At 56.2% G+C, this 13,025-nt stretch overlaps 2 protein-coding genes across 3 annotated transcripts in view; one reads left to right on the top strand and one right to left on the bottom strand.

Annotated features, from left to right (window-relative positions):
• ATP2A1 (ATPase sarcoplasmic/endoplasmic reticulum Ca2+ transporting 1) overlaps positions 1 to 478 on the top strand; it is a 16,105-nt gene extending 15,627 nt beyond the window's left edge. Inside the window, exon 23 of the mRNA XM_070413451.1 lies at positions 191 to 478. The gene's annotated coding sequence lies outside the window, so the exon portion shown is untranslated. The remainder of the gene's footprint in view (positions 1 to 190) is intronic.
• RABEP2 (rabaptin, RAB GTPase binding effector protein 2) lies at positions 433 to 13,025 on the bottom strand. Of its 2 annotated transcripts, XM_070413461.1 has the most exons (14): positions 12,458 to 13,003; positions 11,771 to 11,986; positions 8,431 to 8,588; positions 6,151 to 6,261; positions 5,717 to 6,067; positions 4,280 to 4,375; positions 4,089 to 4,187; positions 3,220 to 3,372; positions 2,032 to 2,209; positions 1,884 to 1,895; positions 1,724 to 1,779; positions 1,581 to 1,634; positions 1,378 to 1,494; positions 433 to 1,024 (listed from the first exon to the last, which is right to left on the bottom strand). In XM_070413461.1, exons 1-14 carry the CDS (start codon positions 12,516 to 12,518, stop codon positions 923 to 925), a joined length of 1,764 nt encoding a protein of 587 aa, XP_070269562.1. In that variant the 5' UTR covers positions 12,519 to 13,003; the 3' UTR covers positions 433 to 922. The 2 variants fall into 2 exon arrangements, with proteins under 2 accessions (XP_070269562.1, XP_070269561.1); XM_070413460.1 differs by having other exon boundaries at positions 932 to 1,494; positions 12,458 to 13,025.

Genomic DNA, 13,025 nt, shown 5'->3' with positions numbered 1-13,025 from the left:
GGCTGGGCGCTGCGCTGTCTGCCGCTGGGGCTGCAGTGGTTGGGAGTGGGATCTGGGGACACAAGGTGGGTATGGGGGTTGCTGAGCGACCCTCCAGGTGAGTCTGCGGGGGGGGGGGGGGGAGCCTGGAGCCTGGGAGGGACTCTTCCTCTCCCGCCACCTGCTTCAACCCTTCCTTTTCTCCTTCCAGATCCAGAAGATGAAAGAAGGAAGTAACCAGTCCTTTTGCCCCTTCTTCCCCATCCTGATAGTGACACACCTTTAGCCAGAGCTGTGGCACAGACCCCACACCCCTCTCCCTCTCGACATTCTTGTTTATAAACACAATGTCCCCTTCCCTTCGCCTCCCCACCCAGCCACCCACCTCCCTTTTTCCCTGTAAAAACCTCCCTTCCCCAACCACGTGGGGCTTGCAGGGACAAGGCGACCGACTGAGCTGAGCTGCTTATTTATTGAAAATAAATGACAGAAAAGTCTGGCCTTGCCTCCATGCACATCTTGGGCCTGGTCGAGCCCCTGGGGACAAGCATCTTAGTGTCATGCAGCCCAGAAAGCAGCTGTCTGTCCAGGACACACATGTGGAGGGAGGCTCCACGCCACCACCCACAGCTTGGCTGGGATTAGGGAAGGGAGCAGGGGAGGGGCCGGCAGTCTGGTTGGGGGACAGGGGCACCAGGGTGGGACCCAGGAGGCAGCATAGCAGCCAGAGAGCCGCAGGGCTGAGCCTGCACCTTTGGTTCAGGAGGGAGCTGGGACCCTCACCCAGTGTCATCCTTGGGAGCAGAAGGCCCAGCCACTCCCGGGAGGAGGCCCTGCCCGCTCCCCCCAGGCTGAGAGAAGGACTCATCCTGAGAGCCCCAAAGCGTAGGCCTCCTGGTTCTGCAGTGGAGAAGGCAGTCTCCCCGAGGGGTGGGGCTGGCCCTCAGCTGTCCTTGACGTCCCCGATGTCCCTGAGCGGCGCCTCGTCCAAGAGGCTGCGCACCTGCTCCAGACTCTCCGCCTGGCGGATCTGCTCCAGGCGCACCTGCGGGCCCAGTGAGGCAAGCAGAGGCCCTTGGTGGGCAAATGTAGCCCCGCCTCCCCCATCCCGTAGTGAGACCAGGTTCAAGGAAGAAAGGGGTCCTGGAAGGGCAGCCTGAGGAAGCGGGCAGGGCAGGTGATAAATGGCACACGGCACGGCCGTGTGCCTGGCCCTGGGCTGCCCACGAGGACAGAGATGGACACACAGAGCTTTAACGTTCTGGAGCAGTAGCTCAGGAAAGAACCACGCCAGCCCAGGAGGAGGAAGAGGACTCCTCTACCTGGAGACTGTCCTTGCGCGACCCAGGACACGTCACCTGGAGTCATGCAGCCTGGTGGTGAGGGGCCCTGCCATACCTGCAGGGCCTGGGACAGGCGCACGAAATCCCTCTGCACCTGCTCGCTGGTCTCCAGCTCGGCCTGCAGCCGCAGCACCTTTGCCCTCTGTTCTGAGAGGAGGTCTGTGAGCTGAGCCTAGGGGACAGGACGAGGCTGGAACCTTGGGCCAGGCAGGAGAGGGTGGCCCAGGGGAGGGTCCCTCTACGCCAGCCCTGACTGACCTCTTCTGCGGGGCCTGACCCTGGTGGCTGCTTCGAGGCTTCCTGCTGCCTGGCCTGAGGCAGACAGAGGGCAGAGGGGCCGGTTAGGGTCTCCTCCACTCTGCCACCCCGGCCCCTCATCCCGCCTGGCCTGACTGCCTCACCTTGCTCTGTTCCTGATGGATCCGCTCCATCTCTGTCCTGAGACTGCACAAGGAGGCTAGGAAGTGAGGCAGGGACAAGCCGTCAGGCCCACGCCCGCCTCCTTCACCAGCCCCGGCCGCAGCCCCAGCCCCAGCCCTGCCGGCTCCAGCCTATACTCACCCTCTAACACCTCTGTGTGGGAAGGAAAGAGAGAGAGGTTAAGGCTTGTTCTCACTCCATCTCTCTCCCCACCTGGCACCCAGGTGGTCCCCTGTGGGGAGGCCAAACCCCCGAGAGCAGGAGTGAGGGAGCTCATCTCTCCTCTCACCTGTCTCCTCCCGCTGCCCCCTCAGCTGCCCCTCCAGGCTGGCCCTCGCCGCCGTCTCTTCCTCCAGCGCCTCCCGCAGCGTCACGATCTCAATGCGAAGGCGTTCGGCCTCGTGCTCCCGGGCCCGCTGGTGGGCCCTGGCCTCCTGCCCCATACGGAGCACCAGCTGCTTCAGCTCCTGGAAGGGCAAAGCACCTGCTGGGTGTGGCAGCAGGGCCAAGGCAGCGGGGGTCACCAGTCACACGGGGAGTGTGGGCAGGGGAGGAAGGGAGGAATCTGTTAAAAGCGGGGACAGCTCGTCATGGGCCGAGGAGACAGTACATGACCCAGCAGTGAGCGTCGCACAGCAAGCACATGCCCCGGCCGAGGCCCGTGAGGAATGGTGCCAAGTTCCGGATTACCCCGAGCAAGATACCCTTTCCTAACGCTCACAAACAACGAACTGGTCAGCACTCCACTGTTTAGGGAGGCGTGTGCTCATAATAAAAATAGCACCGAAAAAGAGCAGGGGGTGGTCAAACTCAGGAAGGTGGAAGCAGAGCCAAGCAGTAAGGGTCCACATGAGGAGATACAAGTTGTATTTTCAGGATGGGCAAGGGCTCCCAGCGACCTTCACTTTTTGTTAAAATCCTCACCCGAGGAGGTTTCATTGCTTTTTAGAGAGAGAAACACTGATGTGAAAGAGAAACGTCAATTTGTTGCCTCGCTTATGCACCCCGATCGGGGATGGAACCCGCCCCCTGGGTATGTGTCCTGACCAGGAATCAAACCCACAACCTTTTTGGTGAATGGGATGATGCTTCGAGCCACTGACCCACCCAGCCAGGGCGACCTTCATGTTTTTAACAAATTAATAATGTCAACAAAGACCATGCACAGACCAATGATGATAGCTGTTATGAACCAAAGATTGTGACGAATTCAACGTTGTGGATCTCGTGTCACTTAAAAATAAACCAAATTACCGCTCTCTCACATCGAGCATTCTGTGCGCTCATCTTCTCCTCAGGCGATGCTGGCAAAGGGGTTTGGTCCCGTTCTCCGGTGAGGAGACAGCCTTAGCAAAGCCCAGTGAGCCGGCCAAGGTGACGCAGTGAAAACACGGCGGCCTGGATCTGTCCCCCAGTCCCACAGGGAGGAGGTGCCACCAGGGTGGACCCCAGGCTCCGGTGCCTGCACCCCCCTTACCGGGACGGAGCTGGGCATTGACTCCTCCTGGCCCTCCAGCTCCAGGACCCGGGGGGCTGAAGACGGCGGCTGCTCGGCCCGGAGCCCTCGGTTTTCCTCCGTCAGCCGCTTCACCTCGTGGCTCAGGCCCTTGTGGGAGGCGGCCAGCTCTGCCTGGGGATGGAGAGTTAGTGCGCGATGAGGGGACCAGGTGTCTCCAGGCCCCTGGGAGGCCACACCCTGACCCCTCTTCCTTCAGCCTTCTCAGCGACTTGGGGGTCACGCAGTGGCAGCCACCAACCATGTCGGCTGCTTTATTTGGTGCATGTTGTTTGTTTTTACTTTAAATTAGTTGCTAAGTCTAAAAATTGGTAGACGACACACAAATACCTATATTTCTGGCTTCTCTTGACAAACAGAAAACCTGGCAGCACTGAGCTCGATTCCCACAGGGCAGAGTCCAGGGCAGCGGCCCCCTGCGCACCATCCCTCGGCCTCCCAGGTTGCCCCTTCCTGCCTCGCACCTGGCACCTGGCCCAATCCAATCGTCTACCGCTCTCGTCTGGGCTGGGACGTATCTGGTCTCTCCATCCCTGCTTTTACTCTTCATGACTCTGAGCTGGGTCCCACTGTCTCAATTTCACGGCGGCAAGGCTGCGGCTCCCAGCCTGTGGGATCAGCTCCAGATCCCGCAGCAGGTGCGCCGTGGGCTCGCTCTGAACACAAGCCCCTGCTCTGGCCACAGTGCCAGGTACCCGGGAAACCCTTTCACCCACTTGGCACCAACTTCAGGTGCAGCAAGCGCAGGACAGGTGCCTTGACCTTCCATGTGCCCCCCCCCCCCCCCCAACCAATTCCCATCACTCCTGCCCCAGCCCCCAAGCCCTCACCATCTGCAGCTGAACCCGCTCCTGAGCCTGGCTCACGGTCCCTTGCAGGGTCTGCAGCAGCTGCTCTGAGTTCTGGACCTGTGCCAGGAGCACCTGCATCTGTGGATAGCAGGGGGCAAGGGTGAGGCTGGGGCCCAGGAGAAGGCATGCAGCCAGAGGCCCTGCTGGGCTGGGGCAGAGGCTGCACCCACCTGCTTGGCACAGTCCTCATTGCTTCGCCTCAGGCCCTCTTGCAGCTCATCCCGCTCACGGCTGATGCTCTCCAGGTCCTTTTGCAGCTGCCGCCCCTGCCACAGACCTGGCCTGTCTCAACCTCCAGGGAAGGCCTTCCCTCACCACGCCTCTTATGCCTCGCACCCCCCCCCCCCCCCCCCCCCCGCTTTGTTTTTTGGCATCTCAGTAGGTGGTGCCATTATCCTCACAGTTGCTCAAGCCCAAAGCCCAGGAATTGATGCTGACCCTTCTCTTTTTTCCACTCCCCAAGTCCAACCCACCAGCAGGCCCTGCCAATCTGCCTCCAAAGTAGATTCCACATCCACTTCTCTTTATCTCTGCTGCCATCTCCTGGTCCCAGTCACAACCTTCTTCTAAACCAGTGATGGCGAACCTTTTGAGCTCGGTGTGTCAGCATTTTGAAAAACCCTAACTTAACTCTGGTGCCGTGTCACATATAGAAATTTTTTGATATTTGCAGCCATAGTAAAACAAAGCCTTATATTTTTTATATTTATTTTATATATTTAAATGCCATTTAACAAAGAAAAATCAACCAAAAAATGAGTTCTCGTGTCACCTCTGACACGGGTGTCATAGGTTCGCCATCACTGTTCTAAACTATGTCAAGGCCCTAGCTGGCTTGGCTCAGTGGCTAGAGCATTGGCCTGCGGACTGAAGGGTCCAGGTTCAATTCCCGTCAAGGGCACATGCCAGGGTTGCGGGCTCAATCCCCAGGAGGGGTCATGCAGGAGGCAGCCGATCAATGATTTTCTCTCATCATTGATGTTTCTATCTCTCCCTCTCCCTTCCTCTCTGAAATCAATAAAAACAAACAAACAGACACAAAAACAAAACGATGTCAAGCACCTCCAACTAGCCAGCCGCCTCTCCTGTTGCCTCCCCCCCACAGCCCATTCCTACACCGAGGCCCAAGCGGTCATGTGAAGCCTAAAGCAGGGCAGGCCTCTCAGTGGTTTAAACCCCTCAGGCTTCCCACTGCTCCTTGTCCGAACACCCCGTGCGCTGAGGCTGACCCCTGGGCCTGCCTTCCTTTCTGACCTCATCTCTCTCCTCCCTCAGACACACCACGGTCTATCCATCCTCAGGGCCTTTGAACGTTCGGTGCCTTCTGCCCCCACGCTTCGGGGAGCGCCTCTCTGTCACCTCCCAGGTTAGTCTCCAGCACTGCCGGACCTGTTCCTTTCCCCTGGGCCTCACCGGGGACACTGACTTCCTCATGTGCCCGAGTGCAGGTGCTGTGTCCCTGTGCATGTGTGGGCCTGGCTCCCTCACCGGGGAAGCGCCAGGAGGGAGGGAGTTCTCTCTTCACTGTGGATCCCCAGCTCTGGCTCAGCCTGGGCAGGGAGAGGTGGACGCACGCAGGCAGACGGGCACCCTGCCACTCCACTCACCTCCATTTGCAGCTGCTCCCACTGGGTGTCTGGGACAAGCTGGTAACCAGGAGGGGGCAGGTAGATGCCCTCAGGGACCAGGGTGCCCGTGGACACCAGAGAGGCTGTCTCCTCCTGCTCGGGGCTCAGGCCCTGGCGGCCACGGGGCAGGGAGGTGCTGCTGCCGGGCCCGCCGCCGAGGGAGAAGGAGGAGATGGAGGCGCTGTCATCACAGTTGTGGGCGAAGGCCTCGGCCGCTGCACCCCCATCTCCGCTCAGCTCCTCGAGAGGCTCCAGCGGGGGAGACAGGTCCCGGGAGAGAGGCAGCAACTCCGTGGAGCCATGCAGGGAAGGGGGGTGCCGGGGACGTCTCTAGGGAAGGGGGTCAGGGGAGAGGCTGGGGGACAGGGTCCTGCAGCGCCCTCTTCCCTCAGTGCCCCCTGGCCTCCCCTCACCTGGATCTCTTGAATCAGCTCCTCCGCTCTCAGCAACTTTGCCTTCAGCTCCTCTATCTCCTGCTCCATGGGCAGCACGATCTCTCGCAGCTTCTCCGAGTCCTCATGGGCCTGAAGAAGGGGGGGTTGGGCAGCGACAGTTGCCCTCCCAACTGCAGGACCCCTCAGGTCTGCTCAGAGCTTTCTTTCCAAGTACATCAGCCGCAAACCCTCCCAAGAAAGCCCTGTCCACCCCCATCGGCGATCACAGAGCGTCTGGAGCTCCAGACCTGCCCCAGGGCACGTGGTAGGGAAAGGGGCCAGAGTCGCGACTCTCTTCCCACCTGCTCGCCATATTTCTTCCCCAATATCCAGTTTCCCTTTTATCATAGAAACTAACATTTAACCTGGCCACACAGCCTATATTCTACAATACTATCCACATTTCTCAGCTTCCCTGTAACTAAACATGGCCACGTGACTAAGTTACAGCTAAGGAGATGGAGGCAGGTGCCATGTGCAACCTCAGGGCAACTCCTTAAAGGGTGTGCGTTCCTCCTCTCCTCCTCCTCCTCCTCCTCGCCGGCTAGAATGTGGGCAAGGCTGGCACTCAAGCAGGCATCTTGGACATGAGGTAGTAAGCTACCTATGGCTACACAGCAACACAGAAGGAGCCTGAGTTCCTAACGACTTGTTAACAAATTCTTATAGGAGCTTATGTGAGCCAAACTGATGACAAATACCGGGGAGCAAGATCTCAGTCGCTCTGGAGAACAACAGTTTTGCAGCTTCCCTAAGAGCTGAGCTGCCATTTCAGTCTTGGAAACGTCTACCTCTGGACCTTAGGAAAATAAGCATCTCTCTTATTTGAGCCACTGCGGACCTGGGTTTCCAAACCTCACCCTAACCAATATGCCTCCCACATTCCAATCACCACCATATTGCTGGCTATTTCTTTTTGGTCTCTTTCCAAGTCTGGGATCTGCTGAACATAACGTCTCCAGGAGGATGAAACACAGGCTCCTCTGAGCGAGGACAGCCACACCTCACCACGTCACCAGGCCATCTCGTCTACCAGGAGGGCTCGGTCAGCAAGAATGGCCCTGCGGCCCTGGCCGGTGTGAGTCAGTGGTTACAGCATCGGCCCATGGACCAAAGGGTCTCAGGTTCGATTCCTAATCAGGGCACATACCCTGGCTGCAGACCTGATCCCCAGTCAGGGTGTGTGGAAGGCAACCGATGGGTGTTTCTCTGTCACACTGATGTCTCTCTCTCTCTAAAAAAAAAAAATCAATCAATCAATCAATAAAAACGTTAAAAAAAACAACCACAAGCTCAGTCTAACCCTCCAATCTCTTATGTGAACCATGGCAACAGGCAGGGCAAGCCTGTGTGGCCCAAACAAATACTCTGGATCCATCCAAAGCCTCGGAATCCACTCTGAGATCCCAGGCTGTGGACTGACCATGGCCACACGCAGGAGCTGGGCCAGGCCTCAGCCCCTCCCCCGTCCCAGGTGGCTCTCCATCAGCAGAGCCCTCTCCTCCCCGCCCTGGGTAGCTGCTCCCGGAGGAACACCCCGAACCAAGCCGCAGCCTCTGCTGGGAAGGTGTGGGTTAGGCACCTTCCTTTCCTGGGCTCCTGTTTTGACCTGTCTGTCTAGTTGGCGACTGACTCGCTCTCCCTGGGCCTCGGTTTCCTCATGCATAAAATGAGCTAAGTACCTACCTCACAGGGCTGCTGTGAGGATCAAGTGAGGTAACGATGTGAACCTGCTTTGAAAGATGAAGAATTTGGTAATATGTGCTTCCTACTATTATTAATAATGAAAACAATAACAAAGGAAGTGATATACTATTTCCAGAACAAAATTTTTAGAACCAGATGGCTTTGATTTTTAAGTCCCAAATCTCCTTTCCATGTGCAAAACCTGGGGAGAATTATTGAACTTCTCTAAGCCTCATCTTACTCATCTGTTAAATGGGTCTAATGGGCCTCGTTTTCAGGGGAAAGAGGGAGCCTGACTCAGCCAAGCAGTCACCAGAGTGCCTCGTGTGTGAGAGTAGCCTTGAGGGTTAGCTCCCTTTTCCTACACGACTGTCCTTCATTCTGGAGGTAAGTGAACCTAGTAAAGCCACTAGGAAGTGGCAGGCCAAGACCCTGCTCAGTATGGACCCAGCATACGCGACACCCAGAATGATGACTGGGTGCCCTGCTCCCAATGATCTGGGAGCGGCACCCCAGCACCCCTCTGCCCCACGGCCACCAGTGGGGTCAGGAGGAGGCTGTCCCACACCCAACCTTCTCCATCTGCTTCTCCAAGGAGTCCAGGGGGTGGGCGCGGGACAGCAGCTGCTTCAGGCGGCCCAGCTCCCGCTCCTTCTCCTCGAAGTCCTGCTGCTGCTGCTGCCGCTCCTGCTTCAGAGAAGTGATCTGGGCTTCGTAGCTGCTGATGGATTCTGGCGGGGCAGGAAGGCGGAGGAGGGGCAGGGTCAGTGCTTGCCCCCCCCCCGCCCTCCCCCGCCCCCGCCGCCGTGGGTGAGCAGGGGGCTCCCCAACACTAATGCACTGGGCGAGACAATTTACCACAGTGACTACACTAAGACGGTGGGCCTTGTGGAGAGATGGCCCTGGACAGTGTTAGCCTCCCCGCACCCGTGTCCTCAGCTGCAAAATGGGGACACTAATGACTACGCCACTGGGCTGCTGAGGGATCGAAGGAGATGACATATGGAGGGTGTTACACATAATGCCGAGGATACGATACCCAGTCCACATTTAGACCAGTAACAGTATGTACAGATGCGTATCAACATACACCAACAAAAATCAGTATCTAATATATTTCTTGTTATTTTCATACTTATTTTAGTGTGTACTAACATTAGAAGTAAATATTCTGCCAAATCCAAAGTTCAGCCAATAGCCAGGCAGCACGCTTTATCAGGAGAACAAATGAGAATATGAGAAGAGTTCCAGTCACGGTTGAACAAAGCTGGAATGATCCATAACAGATAACTGGTCTCTTAACCTTTTTTTTCATTGTTGTGTCTAATTCACATCTCAGTAGAAAGGCTAACAATTTTTTAAAAATATATATTTTTACTGATTTCAGAGAGGAAGGGAGAGAGAGAGAGAGAAAATCATTGATCAGCTGCCTCCTTCACACCCCATACTGAGGATCAAGCCCGCAACCCAGGCACATGCCCTTGACCAGAATCAAACCCGGGACCCTTCAGTCCGTAGGCCGACGCTCTATCCAAACCTAGGGTGAAAGGCTAACAAATTTTAAGTGCCTCAGGTTTTAAGGATTCTGCAGGGGAAAAAAGAACATCCTTCAGTTTAGAACCTACAAAAGCTTGTTTATTTTGATTAATGTACTGGTACTTTTATTTACTTACTTTTATTAATGTATTTTTATTGCATGGTGTGAACGCAGTTATTGCTACAACAATCTGTAATATATCCTGAGCTCGGCCAGTATTGCTCAGTGGTTGAGCATCAACCCATGAACCAGGAGGTCACAGTTCAATTCCCAGTTGGGTCACACCCCCAGGGGGGATGTGTAGCAGGCAGCCAATTGATGATTCTCTCTCATCATTGGTTTCTATTTCTCTCTTCCTCTCCCTTCCTCTCTCTAAAATCATAAAGAATAAAAAAAGAATAAATTTATAATATATCCTCTTAAAAAAAGTTTTGCTGCCAGACCACCTGGGTTCAAATCTGTGGCTTTCTAGCTGTAGAACCTTGGGCAAGTTATCTAACCCCCCTGGGCCTCAGCGCTTCCTCTGCAAAATGGAGATAGATAACAGTTCCTACTTCATAGAAACTGTTATAAAGGTTAAATACTCAAAAAGCACTTAGCTCAGTACCTGGCATATATGCGTCAGCCATTATTATAAACGTGGTTGTTATGATATGTTCAATTATTATTATCATTGTCGTTATGATGATGATTTAGGGTAGTTTTTCTTATAGGGACAGAAAGTTTCCTTTAAAATAAATGTATATAAGCCCTAGCCTGTTTGGCTCAGTGGATAGAGCATCAGCCTGTGGAATGAAGAGTCCCAGGTTCAATTCTGGTCAAGGGCACGTAACTCGGTTGCAGGTTCAATCCCCAGCCCTGGTTGGGGTACGTGTGGGAAGCAACCAATGTGTCTCTCTCACATTGATGTTTCTCTCTCTGTCTGTCTCTCCCAGTCCCTTCCACTCTCTCTAGAAATCAATGGAGCCCTAGCTGTTTGGCTCAGTGGATAGAATGTCAGCCTGTGGATTGAAGGGTCCTGGGTTTGATTCCGGTCAAGGGCACATATCTGGGTTGCGGGCTCAATCCCCAGTAGGAAGCAGCTAATCAATGATTCTCTTCATCATTGATGTTTCTATCTCTCCCTCTCCCTTCCTCTCTGAAATCAATAAAAAAGATATTTTAAAAAAAGAATCTTTAAAAAAAAAAAAGCTTCCTTGAAATAAATAAAAACCAATGGAAAAATATCCTCGGGTGAGGATTAATAAAATAAATGTATGTACTTTTTTTAAAAAGTGGACCTATTTAAAGGACAAATATTAAGCAGGTAACAGGGCAAGTCACACAAGGAGACAACCCCGTTGCATACATAGTATGTGGATGCCTGAGATGTGGGAAATACAGCCCCAGAAGTCTGAAGGTGGAGCAGCTGTTAGAAAAGTAAATGACATGGTGGGGTGGGAGTTTTAGAAAGGTGCTCTGACCAAACCGGCGTGGCTCAGTGGCTGAGCATTGACCTATGAGGCAGGAGGTCACGGTTTGATTCCCAGTACGGGCACATGCCCAGGTTGTGGGCTCAATCTCCAGCGGGAGGCGTGCAAAAGGCGGCCACACAATGATTCTCTCTCATCATTAATGCTTCTATCTCCCTCTCCCTTCCTCCCTGAAATCAATATAATCAATAAAAATATACTTAAAAAAAGGAAGTGTACCCTGGAAGCCAATGTGAAGGCCAGATTACAGAAGGAGACTGTGAGAGGCTGGAGTGACTGTCCGGGGGAGTTGTCCAGAGCCTCACTACAGCAGTGGCTGTGGAAGCAGAGTGGGCGACAGGACTGGAAGCTATTTCAGAGACTTTGGCCTCTGACCAGAGGAGAAGCGCGAAACAGAAAAAGGAGCTACGGGATCTGGGGCAATGGATGGTGCTTCATCCCAAGTACATACAGGGAAGTCGATGCAGAGTGTGTGGCAGGGCCGGTGCGGATGTAAGGGTGCTGGGGAGGGAAGGGAACCAGAGGGTTAGACTCCAAAGAGGCAGGGCCCAACGCTGAGTCTGGAGCCCAGAGGCTCAAATGAAGGAGCTTCCGGGAACTGAGAAGTTGCTCATCTTCAGGGCTGATCAGTGAGGGACAAGAAATGACAGGGGGCAAGGGAACAGGAAGAGCTCAGAGCTAAACTCAGCTGGAACTGACAGAGCTGCTGCCAGCCCAGGCAGTGCCACTGTGCACATCAGACAGGGTGCCCCTTCCTTTGGGCCCATAGGCCTGCCCTGGGCTAGGCAGCCCTGCTAACCTACCCTCCCACCCCCTACAGCTGATCGGAACCCTTGACCCTCTTCTGGTCACGCACTCCCCTCTGTGGGGCTGATGGAGAGTCTGCGAAGCGACCCTGACTCACCTTTCAGGATGGCCTGCAGGGAAGCAACCTCCTCTTGGCACTGCCGCTGCACCGCAGCCACAGCCTCCGCCTTCGTGCTCTCGCTCACCTCGGCCACAGCCTTCATGGTCTCCATTTCCGCCAGAGCGCCTGCCAGCTCAGCTCGAAGTCGGCAGAGTTCCCCTGACTCAGCCTCTGCCTCAGCCTTTGCGCCCTCCTGGGGCTGGGGATCAAGCACTGTGGGGAACAAGAATCAGCCTCTCTTCCCATCACTCCAGGACCCCCAATAACCCGGGCCACCGAACCCCAAAGTCCAGCGACCTAGTAATACTGCGACCACGGTCCCCGCCCCTTCCCCAGACCCGCCCGCTTACCGGGCCCCGCCTTCTCACCTAATTCGACCTGTAGTTTACAGTCCCGCCTCTTCTCCGTCCCACGGTTCAGCCAATCCTCTTTCCTCTGACATGACCCCTCCCTTCCAAAGTCCCCGCCCCTTGCCCACCTGGCCCCGCCCACACCCACTCACGGGGCCCCACCTCTCAGCTGGCCCCACCCATTGGGCCGCCAGGCCACGCCCACCCGCCGGTGTTCCCAGACCCCGCCCCTTTCTCCCGTCTCCCCCTCACCACCCCCCACCCGCCCGCTGCTGAGCTCGGCCCCGCCTCCGGCTTTGCCGCCCCTCGCGTGCACCGACACGTCCTCACGTACCGGTCCCCGGCCGCCGTCGCCCGCCATCCTCGCCCGCGGCCGCCGGCGCAGCTGCCGCCATTGCCTCCGCGCAAACGGCGGGATCCCACACTCCCAGGTGACCGAGCTCACCGCTTCCGGGTCCTCTCGGCTGTTTCCGGATCCGCTCGGCTGTTTCCGGAGCAGCCCAGCTTGAGGCTGAGGCTGGAGGTGGGGGAGGAATTGCCGAGCGTCGGCAGAAGACGTCCGTGTGGATGCCTGGCCGCGGCCCCGGCCCCGCCCCGCTTCGCCTTCCTTCCTGGGGCGCGCTCTTCCAGACACTAGTTCTCCCAAACCCCAAGTTCTTTTCATCAGAAGCTTCCTAGTGTCTCCATGTGGCCTTGGAAGCTCTGCTTAGATTGCACCTCCTCGGAGATGCCCGCCGGCCTCAGCCGCGGGCGGGCGAAGCTCCCGCGGTCTCTCCCGAGCCCGGAGCCGGCTCCTGGCTGGGCCCCTGCCGCCCTTCCGCTGGGGCCTGGCTCACGATACAGCCATTGTGGCCAGGCCTCCTGCACCTCCGCCCTCGTGGGGCGGCCCTCGGGGCAGGGCT

This window comes from Myotis yumanensis, unplaced genomic scaffold, assembly GCF_028538775.1.
Source record: "Myotis yumanensis isolate MYYU_CA2020_CCGP unplaced genomic scaffold, mMyoYum1.0.hap1 SCAF_4, whole genome shotgun sequence".
NCBI lineage: Eukaryota > Metazoa > Chordata > Mammalia > Chiroptera > Vespertilionidae > Myotis > Myotis yumanensis.
Note: the sequence above shows the minus strand (reverse complement) of the source record. Positions and strands in the feature narration are given on the sequence as shown.